General features: G+C 42.4%; 1 protein-coding gene across 2 annotated transcripts in view; it reads right to left on the bottom strand.

Annotated features, from left to right (window-relative positions):
• Window positions 1–13,912, bottom strand: part of loxl3b (lysyl oxidase-like 3b) — a 29,817-nt gene that overhangs the window by 13,131 nt on the left and 2,774 nt on the right. Inside the window, exons 2-8 of one of the 2 annotated variants that reach the window (XM_030045064.1) lie at window positions 11,751–12,119; window positions 11,223–11,386; window positions 8,093–8,310; window positions 4,322–4,387; window positions 2,233–2,289; window positions 1,116–1,323; window positions 98–278 (exon numbers count right to left, since the gene is read on the bottom strand). In XM_030045064.1, coding sequence (XP_029900924.1) covers window positions 98–278; window positions 1,116–1,323; window positions 2,233–2,289; window positions 4,322–4,387; window positions 8,093–8,310; window positions 11,223–11,386; window positions 11,751–12,114 — 1,258 coding nt within the window. In that variant the 5' untranslated portion in view covers window positions 12,115–12,119. The remainder of the gene's footprint in view (window positions 1–97; window positions 279–1,115; window positions 1,324–2,232; window positions 2,290–4,321; window positions 4,388–8,092; window positions 8,311–11,222; window positions 11,387–11,750; window positions 12,120–13,912) is intronic. The other variant, XM_030045063.1, reaches the window with a different exon arrangement.

Genomic DNA, 13,912 nt, shown 5'->3' with positions numbered 1-13,912 from the left:
CCTGACATGGTTGGGAAAACTAATACTTCTTTATTAAAATGGATTTTCAGTGGTGGGTGGTTGTTCCCGAGGAGCGTCAGAACCGGACCCTCCTCACCTTGTCCCATGCGGGCTCCGGTCAGAGCCTCCTTGGCGCTGCCAAAGCCGAGCTCCCTGCAGACGACGCTGGCAGACAGCAGGCTCCAGCGGTCGTCACACACCGTCCCCCACTCGCCGCTCTTCAGCACCTCCACCCGGCCCTCACCCATCTTCGCCCCGCCCTTCAGCCTCACGTTGCTCTAAACAACAAAACAGCATCACAAAATACATTTTAATAAGGACGGTGCATTGGAGTTCATCCTCTTCCATTACCATTTTCAGAGCTGACATTGCACCGTTTTTTAATTTGGTGCGTAACATGAAAAAGTAGAGTTTATTAAAGCCAGTAAGTTTGACAGTAGCATTTTTTAAGAGTTAGCACAAGCCGGGCGTGATGCCTGAAATAACTTGGTAAGATTTACAAACAGTGTACTAGCTATTGGCTGATGTGCTGACTCCATCCATGCTTCATTTTATTTTAAACTAGAATTCCACTAATATGAGTATCAACTAATATCAGTTGTGTGTTTTTTTAAGGTTTATTTTTGGAATCAAGCTGTCAGCAAACAGTACTTTGTGGAAAATTCAGAGCCTGTCAAGATGACCATTTTAATGCCAAAATACACACAAATACTGTATTTCCCCTCTGAGTTTTATTCTTGTCAAATCTCAGAAACAGTAATTTTGTCTGCAACTAAATTTACCATTTCAATAAAAGGGAAACTTTTCTTTAAAAAAAACAAACAAACAAACAAACAAAAAAAAACATTTAATGAATTAGTACAAAGTGCAAATGAAAATCATGCAACTGCAATCATCTTATCAGCAGTGGACACATAATTGGCTGATATTTGAATTTAATAAAAGGTCAGTGCCAGCTTGATATATTTCATGATAAATCAGAAAGTTAAAGAAGTTAATGAGGTCTATTTCCTGTGGAGTAGATTAGAAATAAGTTTTTTTCACAGAAATAGCCCAGGGATGCTGACTCCTCGTGGACTGCGCCCTGTCAGCAAGCTGTAGAGAGAGACTTTTACCGAAGTCTTCAGTTTCTTCTTCAGGCCGCTGTTCTGCATGAAGTGGGGGCCTGGCATGCAGCTGACGACGGCCGGCATGCCGCCCTCGCAGGACGAGGTGGCGTTTGGCTTGGCGAACTCCATCGGGCAGGCGGCCAGGTGGATCTCTGTGCCCGTGCAGGCCACAGAGTGGATGTAGTAGTTGTTCTTCTGACGCTCCAAATACAGCCTGGAGGGCAGAGACAGGGGCGAGGAGGGACGATGACTGAATGGCTCCCGAATGAATGAATAAATCCCTCACTTTTATTTACACAGTGAAACGTAAAAGGGAAAATTAAAGGCAGTCAGTATACAGTAGCCTACTCACAGGTAACTTCATTCATTTTCATGGGTCTGTCGCTTAATGAACAAATGAGTGAATGAATAACTAGGTAATGTAAAATGTAAAATGTAAAATGTATGTATTGGGTTGGTTTCAGGTCATTACAACATCCATCCATCAATCAAACGTCAGTCAGGTTCATACAGAATATCACAGGATATTTTCTCACTTTACAAAACCATCCAAAATCATCATCCCCATTACTGCTGGGAAACACAAAATATTCTAATGTCTGAGGAGCCAAAACTATGACCTGGATGACCACCACTGCCTGTGTTCAATAAAGCCAAAGAAAAGAGGAAATTAACTAAATCTGTGAAGCCAATTTTTTTCAGAGTTTTCTGCAGCAAAACGGCTCTTGGGAAATCAGCTGAAAAAAACATATGGGTAATGTGTGTGGTGCATGTGCAAAGGCTAAGTATCCACAACTATTTTAAATTCCTCTGCACAATAATGAAATAAGTGAATTAAAGTGAATGCTGCAGCATGTTTTGCTTTTTAATCTGAAAATTCCTGTGCAGAGTTATGGACGTCCTCCCCGCGTCTAACAAGCCACATGTGCAATTTTTTGGAAACAAGAAACTTTTTTTGCCAATTTAACCAAGTGAACAAGTATTTTTTTTTCATCCCCCACAGTTTCCCATCAGTTTGTGTGTGAGGCACGTGGAAGCAGTACTGTGTGTGTGTGTGTGTGTGTGTGGCGGCTTATTCCCCTCCATATGGATTTACCCGTTGAATTGTTTTTCCTCAGTTTACCTTTTGCCAGAGCCGCTGTGTTTAGACTTAGAGTTAGCTTTAGCTTTGGATGTCTGCCTGCAAGGTAAACACGGGTTAGACTGCACAGTTAGGAAAAGCAAACGAGCAGACAAACAGTGAAACATCTTAGCAACAAAGGTTACATGATGCACAATTACAGACGGCTGAAAACAGACGCCGCGCTCTCGCGGCGGATGTGTCATTTTCAGCACATCCACGTTCAACATCTATCCACAGTGATACCACCTCTCATCAAAAATGGCTGAATTTTAATAACAATATGCTCTGTTGAAACGTAACACTATACTACATACACAGATGTGCTGAAAATGACACAGCCTCCTTAAGAATGCATTAAGACACACAAAATCTGACACGTTATTTTCACACACTTCATCAGCAAACATTTTTATATTACATGTACAGAATATTCATAAACATGATGATTAGTAGTGAAAACTATGTTACCCCGACCGTGCTACAAGATGCAACAAAGTGTCAATGTGAAGTTCGAGTTACCACATCGACTTTGTTCCCTTATGACATTTCTTTAACTTTTGGGTGGGATAGTACAGTAGGCATAGAGCTGGAGGGGCTCTATGAATGAGGACATGATGTCACGTGGTCATATTATAAGGTGTAATGTGTGAAGTCAGTGGGTTCTTAAACTGCTATTATTATTTTTTTTTAAGGACAAGGCTAAAATTCATTCATTCATTCATCTTCTAAACCGCTTATCCTCACTAGGGTCGCGGGGGGTTGCTGGAGCCTATCCCAGCGCACATAGGGCGAAGGCACAAGGCTAAAATGAGAAAACATAATCTCAAACATACGGCCACGCTTGTCCAAACCTGGGTCAGCTGTAATCTGCAAAGTCTTATTATCTTTTATTTGAACTCAAATGGAGCAAAGACAATACAAAGTCCACATGGATTCATAACAATATCAGGCCTGGGAAAGTTAGTAGTTCACTATGCTCTTTTATAAAATAGGAGGGATTTGTATTTTATCATATTCCAATAAGGCATTTTCAGACCTTTGACACATTATGTTGCCAGACAAGGTCCTTATATGCCAGTCATGTGTCTTTTCTTCTTATTAAATATCATTATTTGGGTGTTTTTACCTCCATGGTGCACATGATGGGCAGGGTGTTATAACATCAGAATTCAGATGATGTCAGATCAGGTGTCAATCACAGAAACCCATAACAGATAGACTTTCACGGAGTCTGACCTTTCCTGTGATTGCCAAAACTTTCTGACACTCTTCCTCCCGTGCGGTGAACTCTGCCCGTCTTGCACTCTCCAAGCAGGCTGCAAACGAACGCTGAGGATTACTTGTAAATGCTGCCAGACCCAGGTCTGTTCCCGCTCAGAGGGCTCCAAAAGAAGCATGCCTGTGACCGTTTTGGTTTAAGAACCCAGGATGTACGTTACTGACCTCCTCCAAAAAGCATGCCATAATAGGGAATGGGATTTCCAGCTGTTGCGTTGGGTTAGGTGGACTAATCCACGGGAAATAATCAAACCCCGGTCACTCACACCGCACAGACGGACGACATCTGTCCCATCACAAGGGCATTAACAGGATCCAAATCTAAATCTAATCTGCTTGTTAATGGTGTTAATGATGTTAATAATATCTCTGTCTGCACCAAAGCTACAAACACAAACTCCGGCAGAGTTACTGCTCTTGGTAATTAACGATATGTTTATTCTTGCTGGTTTGTGTAACAGATGCTTGGAAAATTTTGCAAATATTTGGGAATATGCCATTGATCAGTCGACAGCATGTGCAGTCTGTGAGATGTCAGTGTCAATGTGAAAGAAGAAGAAGAAAGAAAACACAAATATAAGACAAGTCAACCTCTAGACAATGCAAACCTAAATTATAACTGGAAAACAATGTATGCAACCTCATTCACATGCTGCACAGAATCATATACCTTATTAGAGAGGGGTAGGGAGGGGTTTACCAAACAAGAGCGACATGGTTATTTTCTACTTCTACAGGAAACCCACTGTCACAAACACAATAATGCAGAGTGAAGAGGATTTCGACGGTGGGTTGTCCCGCTACAATATACCTTCCAGCGGCTGAAACATTAACCTTTGGCTTGGAGACCTTCTCCGCCGCTCGCTTTTTCAGACGTCTGCAACGGTGAAACAGCCACATTCATCACACACAGGCGAGAGACTACAGGCACACACACACACATGCTTCGTGCACACACGCTGGATGCACACATTTTTCTCTACACACAAGTGAGTTACTGTAGGGTCAGCTTCAGTGAACAACATTTTTGGCATTCCTCAGGGCTGCAGAGCTCGTATTACCAAAGCTGCTTCAGGTGACCAAAATATTATGTGCAGCGCAATTACAGAGCGATTTAAGCTTTCCAAAAACCCAGCCCGGCGTTGGCCGCGGCGTCTCATTAAGCAGCTAAAATGCCTCGTATGTAGCTATGCGTGAAATGGAGAGGTAGGGAGACAAATCAGACAAAAACAATGAAGTGACTAACATTTCGATCACCCGTGCAACAAAATCTTCTCTCACAAGTGTCAATTTCTAATGAATTTAAGGTTTTATTTTCAGAACTAATCTTCTTGAACATGAAACACAACTACCTGCGGCTTTTAAAAAAAATGCCTGTATGCTTTTTATGTTATCCCAAACTTCATACTTCTACATGGAGATGTGTCGATGGAGAGATTTGAGCCAGAATGACATGCATGAATGACAGAAAAAAAGGATGTAAAAACATACACACTGATATTTTGCATTGATTCGGTGAGCTGTAAAAAATCACAACATGAATCATACGGAATCAGTTTGGAAAGGTGTCATGCAGCAGGATGATTAAGTGGTATGATTATTATTGATTATTAGGAGTATTATTTGGAGACATTGTTTGGAGAAAATCTATCTATTTCCATCTATTTTCGGTATGTTAGATAGCCGACGGGAAACTGAATATGAACCTTGTATTCAAGAATAGCTGCATTAATAGCAAGGCTGCTTATCTTTTGTGATGCCTGCAGAATTATTTATTTTACAGTTTGGTGACAGTGGACACAGCCATGTACAAAAGATAACCAGAATAACAACCTTTTTGTCCAACTGACTGCCAGAAGTCTTAAATTAAAGCCGGACAGTAACCCTTAAACCCTTAAATTACTATTTTAACCATAAATAATTTCATTAGTTTGGATTTCAGGAGAGAGATTCAGTGTTCAGTGAAGGGCTGACTGCTGACTTAGAGGGTTTCCCACCCTGACAAAAAATAAATATCTGGGGGAAATACTGAATACTTGAAATTTGCTGGCATAAATGTTAAATTTAGAGAAGTCATGGCGCCACATATTAGCTATTAGTGACTTCAGTATGAAAATAAGAACATAAGCCTTTAAAAACCCATAACCCCTTCAAAAATCACTATTATTTTGAAGTCCTGGAGTAAAAACAGCACTTGTAATGTGAGTCATAAAAGGTCTGGGAAATTATGAAAAAGGTTATTTTTCAAGCCGCAAATCCTGATGTTGAAGAACTCCTGCACACACACACGCACACACACATCAGTTCCTGACAATAAAGGAGAGCTGGGTCTTTACAGTAGCTTTGACAGCACAGAACAATTTGACTATTGATGCATGCACGCTGGCTTCTCTCCAGCTGTTGTAGCCTGTGCATTGTTTAACCCCTCAACACACACACACACAAAACCCTCCTGCCTTTCCCCTGAGCTTTAGCCTTCACACACGACCGAGAGAAAACACACATTTCCCCTCGTACTACTGTGAACCATCTGCACGAGATGAATAGAAAGCCTGGGACTGGAGCGAAGCCCAGAATGTGTGCAGTCATACTGGAGGGACAAACTGGGAAAAGGAAGCTGGAGGTCTGAGAGAGAAATCACTGTCCTGACTGTCCTCATCCACCGTGACGTGGCCAAATTTCATAGCATATCCCTCACTTCAAAAATGATCCATCTAAACCCGTCTTTGAGTCTCATATTCGGTCTTAAATGTTGAATTTTCTTCAATCACGTGTCGTTTTCTTGCTACTAACGTGTTGATCTGCCTTACTCTGCCTTGCTGCAACATATTTATTGCATGAAACTGAAACTGGCAAAAATGCAAGTGGGATTATCTCATCCAACAGGCAGATTTTTTCATAAAATCTTAAGAAAAACAAGATTTTAATGCTGAATATGAGACTAAATGACTAAATGTTAGGTAAAGTGGAGATTTTATTTGGCATCTTATTCTACAGCCCACTGTTTGAATCTGTGCAAATCTAAATAAATGAGATTTGACTGTACTCATGGGCAGTTTTACCCAATTCTCCTGTGTAATCTGTTATTTTTACCCCATGTACATGTGTTTCTGCACACGGTGGACTGACTTTAGGTGGTTAAATGTGACACAGTGTCTTAGGTTTTCTGCTAAATATTCATCTGCACAGAAAACAAGCTGTGGTGCATCATCATTCAGATCATGTCTCTGCATTATTCATAGCCTACTGATATCTAGCATATCTAATATTTTCTGCCTTGAATTAACAATCAGCCTGCACCAAACAAAGAAATGCTGATGCGAAAACTCTTCGGGGAAAGGCGCACAGTTGCCGGTAATTTTCCATCACTGCAGGCAGCTGACAGTGGCTCTTCAGCTTCCCCCGCAAAGTCATAAACAAAAACCGAGAACATGAAAAACGTGACCCAGACGGGACACAAAAGAAATGTCCCATTTCTGCTTATCCCTAGAAAAACAAAAACATCCTCCATAGAAACCTTAAAAAAAAAATAATAATAATAAGCAGAGGCTCATCCAAATGCTTATGCTCAGGTCACGTGTGCTGGGCTGCAGATTACAGGGAGCGTCTACATGGGCAGTCCATATCATATCATGTCTTTTCATATCCAGTCTTTATTGAACAAAGACCAAGATCCTACTTGTGGTTTGGTTCCCAGACTGCAGAGACACAAAGGAAATGTCACACAGCACCAACAAGCTGCAGCAGCTCAGTGTCCACTGCTGGCACTGGGAATTAAACCATCAACCCTTCAACAGGAAGCTTCTCTAACCCAGTGGTTATCAACCTGAGGCACAGGATCCCCCCAAGGTCACAAGATACTACACAAATTTATCAGAATACCTATTTTTTCCTATTTTTCTCAGTTTTTTTCTTGTCAAATATTGAGCCGTTTCAGTCCTCAAGTGTTCCTTTGATGAGAAATGAAATTGAAAAGGGAAAATCCTGCTACACAAATTTATTTATGCAAGCTGAGAGCAGACATTGATTTTCGTTTAATCGCTCACAAGCCAAAAAAAAAACCCTGCAAAACAAGAGGTTCCTGCACGTTTTCCATTTTAAATTTCTCTCCTTCTCCAGACCTCACCTTTCACCTTTATTGCTCATTATTTTATCGCTTTAACCGCAGGTGAAGACTGTTATTACTTATTCAGGCATGATGGCATCGAAAGCAGCTTCTGTCAAGGACAAAGCGATTCGCAGAGTGATATTCCACGTGAAGGGGATTTTTCCAGATTTTTTGGAACTTGCTCGACCTTTTGTTAAATTGTTAAAGTCATTCTGCCTGTTTTTCTATTCTTTCCTGCTCAGGAGCCATAGAGATGAGCGATAACCTCTTTTAAAGAAGCACCAGGCACAATTTTGATTTAAAAATACACCTATCTTTGCTTAAATCACACAGTGGGACTGGAACAGAGACACTAATTGAGATTCGTCCCATTTGCCCAAGTGAAATTCTAGTGTGCAGTTCTCTCAAACTTAAAAAAAAAAAAAAATGCAAAATCTAAAGTGTCAGCAGTGAGAGGAGCGCTCGTGCACTTACTTGTAGAAGTTTTTGTTGACTTTCCTCTCGTGTGGAAATCCCAGCATGCCGCAGACAACGCGGGTGTTTTTGGGCGTCCATCCCAGGTCGCAGATCTGCGCCCAGCCGTCCTTGTGCTTCACCTCCACCACACCCTCGATGACGGGCAGCTTCTTTTTCGCCATGGCAACCACGGGACGGAGCCGCACCTCCTCCACCTTGTTCTCATCGACGTGTGCCTTTTCACGGGATCGGGGATTCAAAATTTTAATATCTCTCATAAAAGGTGGATCACATCTATCATGAAATAATTCACAGTCATCAGTGAATAAAATGGATTATCAATAGTCATTTGAAAATTACAGATTACACATTAGCACCAGAGGATGTAAAGGAGGGACAATAAACCTCAATTAATTTCATCTTCTTAATCATACAGGTGGTCATTTTACGATTATTACACAGCTGACCTACCTTATTTACATCACTCCCTCCCCCCAACCCACCCTTTCACCTACACACACACACACACACACATACACACATTTGGATGCTCAAATGAACTGAACCGTGGGTTTCCATTCTCTCATGCTGTCTTTCATCTATTAAACACTTCTGAATGAGCCGAGCAGATTATCCATTGAGTCATAGTCATTACACACGGCTATTTTCGACGCAGCGATCTGATCCCCTCACTTGCAGCTCATAAGTGGTAAACATGACCATCCTTGATTTCCAGATTTGCAGTGAGTCAGTTAAGTCGTGGTTGAGTGGAAAAGAATCTGGCTGCGGTTTCAGATTGTAGTCTGGACGCCACATTGACAGAGCCTGACTCGCAGCAACAGGCAAAAAAAAAAAAAAAAAAAAAAAAAAGGGGGAGAAACTTCCCAATTTGGAAGCCCCTCCCTCCCTCCGACGATCTCTTACGAAATCCTTTCCTTTTTTTTTCTGATATGTAACAGAGGTATGTTATCCAATCACATCCCAGAGCTCAAGCTGTTCCCAGTGAGCCACGGAGGCGAACCCCAGTCTAACCTTGTTCACCTCGGACCGGTCAGTCGTAAAAAAAAAAAAAAAAAAAAAAAAAAAATGGACAACGAGGAGGACAAACAGAAAACCGTGGGCAGCTGGAAACTGCTGTGCTGGAATCTGGCCCAGTGCTGTTTCTCAGAGCAAAAAACTGAATTTTTTCCCTTTAAGTTATTCAACCTTGATTTTTCCAGGAAGTTTTTTTTTTTTTTTCCTGAGCATGCTTGGTCTTTTTCAGCAGCACCCTGCTTCACATTCATTCATTCCCATGTGGGAGCTGCCTGGGTGCGACCACAGGCTTCTGGGCAGCAGCTGGCGGTTTACTAAAGAGCACCAACAGTAAATCTGGGCAATAATCCAATAACATCATGTATCACCTTTCAATGTAATCAAACAATGACTCAACACTGATATTGATTTACTGTTTACTGCACTGAAGTTCTGAATATAATTTTTTGTTTCTTGTCACCCCATTCTGTTTATTTGTCTGTTTGCAGAGAATCTAAAAAAAAATCTGGGTGGATTTGCATGACACTTTGTGGAAAAGAAGATCGGGGAGAAAGGCAAGAACTTGCATACTCATCACCCATAAAGGGGCGTGGCAGTGGGTGTGTCTCCTCAGTGAAAGACACACAACTTCCAAATAGATCAGCAGGCAAAAAAAAAACAAAAAAAACAGGCAAACCCTGCATTACTGGCCCAGTCAAACAACATGCGGTCTGTAGAGAGCTCATGTGCGGTGGAGGCATAATCATTCTGCCAGTTCCTCCAAAACTTGGCACAGTGTACAAAAACAGCAGCCCTAATGATCGCTGCACAAATACAGTGCTGAATGGCCGCATTGTATTGTGATAATTGGCTGTTATACTTAACAGAGGCCAGAGTTTGAACGGACGTACAGCGCCCTGACAGTGAGCGCATCTTGTGTTGTGAAACATGTTGGTAATTGTGCATGGAAGAAAATCCAACATGTGAAACTGGCATAACTTTACATATCTTTGACTCTCTCAAATGCCATTTAGTTTAACATGTGATTTTCAGTATAATTGCAAGTACAAAACTAAACAGTAAAAAAACAAACTGAGAGTTTTCTAACCATGATTGTTCAGTATATTTTGAACTGGGAGGTGAAAAGTGCACTGCTACACCCACATCCACTGTATGAGAGCCACACAACCACACACTTAGCTGATGAATTAATGAAAATATTTAAAATATTTTTGTTTCTTTTAAACAGCCAAAGCAGCACTTTTGCCTTCTGTTGATTTCATATATTGTCATAAAATCTCCATGGAAAAAAGTTATTTTTGCAACTAAAATAAAATACTGTTATTGGAAATGGAGATTTTTTTTCCCTCCCTGATATACAAAACGACCAAAACCAAAGTCGTAACTGGAAAACTCAGTACAAATGGAACCGTTGGGTTTGTTGAACGGTTATACCCCTATATCTTTATAATTTGTCATGATTACAAGGATATGAATATTCATCCACATGGTTCTGCCCTCACTGCCAGTAGCTACTGAAGGAGGGAACAACACTACTCGGCAATTTTTTCAAGTCCAGAGTTTCCCAGTTGGGATCTGAACCGGAGACCTTCAGGTCTTGACCCCACTTCTATAACCTCGAGGCCTCCAGCACATCCAAAGTCAGTGTGTCCGAGGACGCGGTGTTTTATGCACCGGCTGTCAGGTTTAGTCTGTAAACTCTCTGCTGGCCACACCTCCCCGAGACAGTAGACTTGGAAACCCTTCAGCTTTTAATGGGTTCAGACACATCGTATAGACCAGAGCTAATTGACACCATGTGTGCAGCAGGAGGAGCGACCACAGGTGGAGCTGCAGTGGGCTCCTTAATGTCTCCCATGTGGGTTTAAGCATATAGCGTCTATAGGCCGTGGAGCAGCAGGGGCTGTTAGTGCAAAGTGGCAGCATAAACAAGATTTACAGGCTTACAGCAGCTTCTTAGCCTAACTAACTTTTATGATCTATGGGCTTTTACGATCATTGTTGCTGCAATTATGGCTTGGTGTGAGGACGAGAAATAGTGTTTAAACTCTCACACAGACCAACCAAATCATGAGAAAGCGGCTGTAATCGTGCAGTATTTTTGGTAGCTTACATCGATGACGTTTGAGTCCACGAAGCCGGGGATCCTCTCGTCTTTGCACACCACTCCGGCGTCTTCGTCGTGAGTGCAGTCGCTGTTTCCCCAGCCGCGAGACTTACACAGCTCGATGCTCTTTTCTCCTCCGTTGCACAGCACGTTGTCCAGCCAGATTTTCCCTGCAACGGGAAGAGGACAGTCAGTACGGATCCAGCACGATAAATCAGTAAGTGTGGACCCGGAGGACTTGCTTGCTTCCAACACTGATTTAAGCTTCCTCTAATGTTGCACCTAAGAGCATCAGCTAAATGCCTAAAATGTAAAGTGTGGTCTTATGTTTCAAAATATGCACAAAAACATGAGGGTTTTCATATTTCACCATATTTTGGTGAGAGTTTTCCCAATGCTGGAAATCAGGTGGCTGGGAAATCAAATGAAACCATGCTGAAATATGTGAACAACACTGCTCTGCCAAGAAACACCAGCAGGGTATTAACTCTGTAACTGAATCTGAGGAAGTGAAGTGGCTGACATCGCTCTCACCTTGGCCCTTGCCGTACTTGGCACTGTGGGTCCAACCCGTGGCTGAGACGAAGCCCAGCTGGCGGCAGAGCACCTGGGCGTTATTGATAGAGAAGTCGTCGTCACAGATGGTTCCCCACTCTCCCTTGTAGAAAACCTCGATGCGGCCCTCATTGTGTTTCCGGGGGTAACCAGCCAGCCTGAACTTCAGACGCTCCGTCTGGGCCCGGGGGGACGGGGAGGGAGACGGGGAGAGAGACGGGGTGGGCGATGGCGTGGCCGAAGCCGAGGGCGGCGGTGTGGTCTGGGCGAAACAGCAAGGCAGCCACACGCCAAACAGCAGACTGATGGTTACCCGTTGCAGGCGTCGTGACTTCTCCATCATGTCAGCTGCACACAGAGAGGAAAAGCAGGGGCAAAGTCAGACTGAACCCAAGGATACACTCTTAAATAAGGAGACTGTCTGTTGTGTCAGCTTTTCCATGAATCAAAAGCTCTTGGCCACATTTGTGCACATTTTAAGAGATAGATTTCATAGTCATCAGTTTAGTGAGGAACACAGAGCCGAGCCAGGTCGTCATGTGTTTCAGATGCTGCTAGTGAACAAGATACCAGCAACACCAAGACAGGTGACTCCAGGTGGAACCAGGTTGGATCCATGAACCACTTCACATGCTGAATTTGCTTGAACCATGAAGGGAGGTTATAATACACGATACGATACGATACGATACGATACGATACGATACGATACGATACGATACGATACATCACAATACATGTTTTGTCGCCATGGGGAAATTTGCCTTGCATTGTCTTGGATCTAACCAAGAGTTTAAAACCTTGCTTAGACAATTAAGATACATAAAATAAATGTGATTAATATTACGGAGAAAGACATGATGAAGAGGAATTTGTGGGGCCTGTTAGGGATTAATAAAATATTAAAAAGGTGTTGTTATATTTTGTATCAGCGCCAAGCCATAACTATGCGTTTAAATTTGTGGTCAGATATGAAGCAAATGTCTTTGCCAGGTCAGGAAACTAAGCTTTCCATTCACTGATGACTGTGGCAGGGGGACCCAACATTGAATTAGACACTTTTGCTATTTTCAGATCTAAAACAGGCGTTTCGAATAAAAAGAAGAAGCTCCAAAACACAGCTGTCCCCGTCAAAGTGGCTGGTAGAGTAGAATCATTTACCAGGCACTGTGATCATATTTTTGGCTGGTGGTAATCTCCCACCCTGGACTGGACCTTCCTCTCACTCGGTTCAATACATTTTGCAGACAGCTGGAGCGAAAATCAAGAGGGCGAAAACAAAAGGCATGGGCGACTGACTTCCCTCCCAATGTACGATTGATGCAAGAGTGCAGGCCCGCTCCAGCAGTTTGATTCAAACCATCTGGTCAGTGTTTACTTGACTCTAATGAGGGGAAGAATAACAGAGAACATTTAAAAAATACACAGGCCCGAGTGACCGCAGAATTAACATGATCATTACGAAGGTCATCTCAGTGTTTACGATTTCTGCGAAACCGACAGCTCCGTTTTTCTGCTCGTCCAGTTCCAGGAAATTAAGGAAAACTGACAGCTCTGGTCAACTTTTTGCATAATTTTCATGGATTTATCAGGCCATTTTTAACAAATTCTGTTATTTTTTCCAAGCATTCTTTGATCCTGGGAGCCTTAAATTCACTTTTAGAGTAAATATAACACATTTGCTTGTCTGCATGGTGATGAAATAGCCAGATCTTTCCAAAAGGCTGATCATCTGCTGGTATTTCTGATCTTCGTGACTGAACAGCGCACCCGTACCCTAAAAAAATTATAAAATGCTGAATCTCTGTTTTCCTGACCTTTCCTGTGCAGCTCTATCAGATCCTGAGTGCTGCATAGACTTGCTATTGATAACCTGATAGCTACATTCCTTCTCCGAGGCTCGAGCTTTTAGCGAGCGGGGGGGTTTTTCTCCTCCAGACACACAAATACAGTAGTGTGGAGTGTTTGTCCAGAAACCACAAACTCAGGTTACACTTTCCAAAACATGTCTGAGACTGACTGCATCGCCTGAGTCCAATTTCACACGTATGGAAGGACACACACGCTCACACTCGGGGTTTTGAAAGCTAATACAAAAAGCTGTATTTCTGGGACACAGTTGCAGGCAGTTGATGTTTTGT

This window comes from Myripristis murdjan, chromosome 22 (assembly GCF_902150065.1).
Source record: "Myripristis murdjan chromosome 22, fMyrMur1.1, whole genome shotgun sequence".
Lineage (NCBI taxonomy): Eukaryota > Metazoa > Chordata > Actinopteri > Holocentriformes > Holocentridae > Myripristis > Myripristis murdjan.
This window is presented reverse-complemented; position numbering and strand designations above follow the sequence as displayed.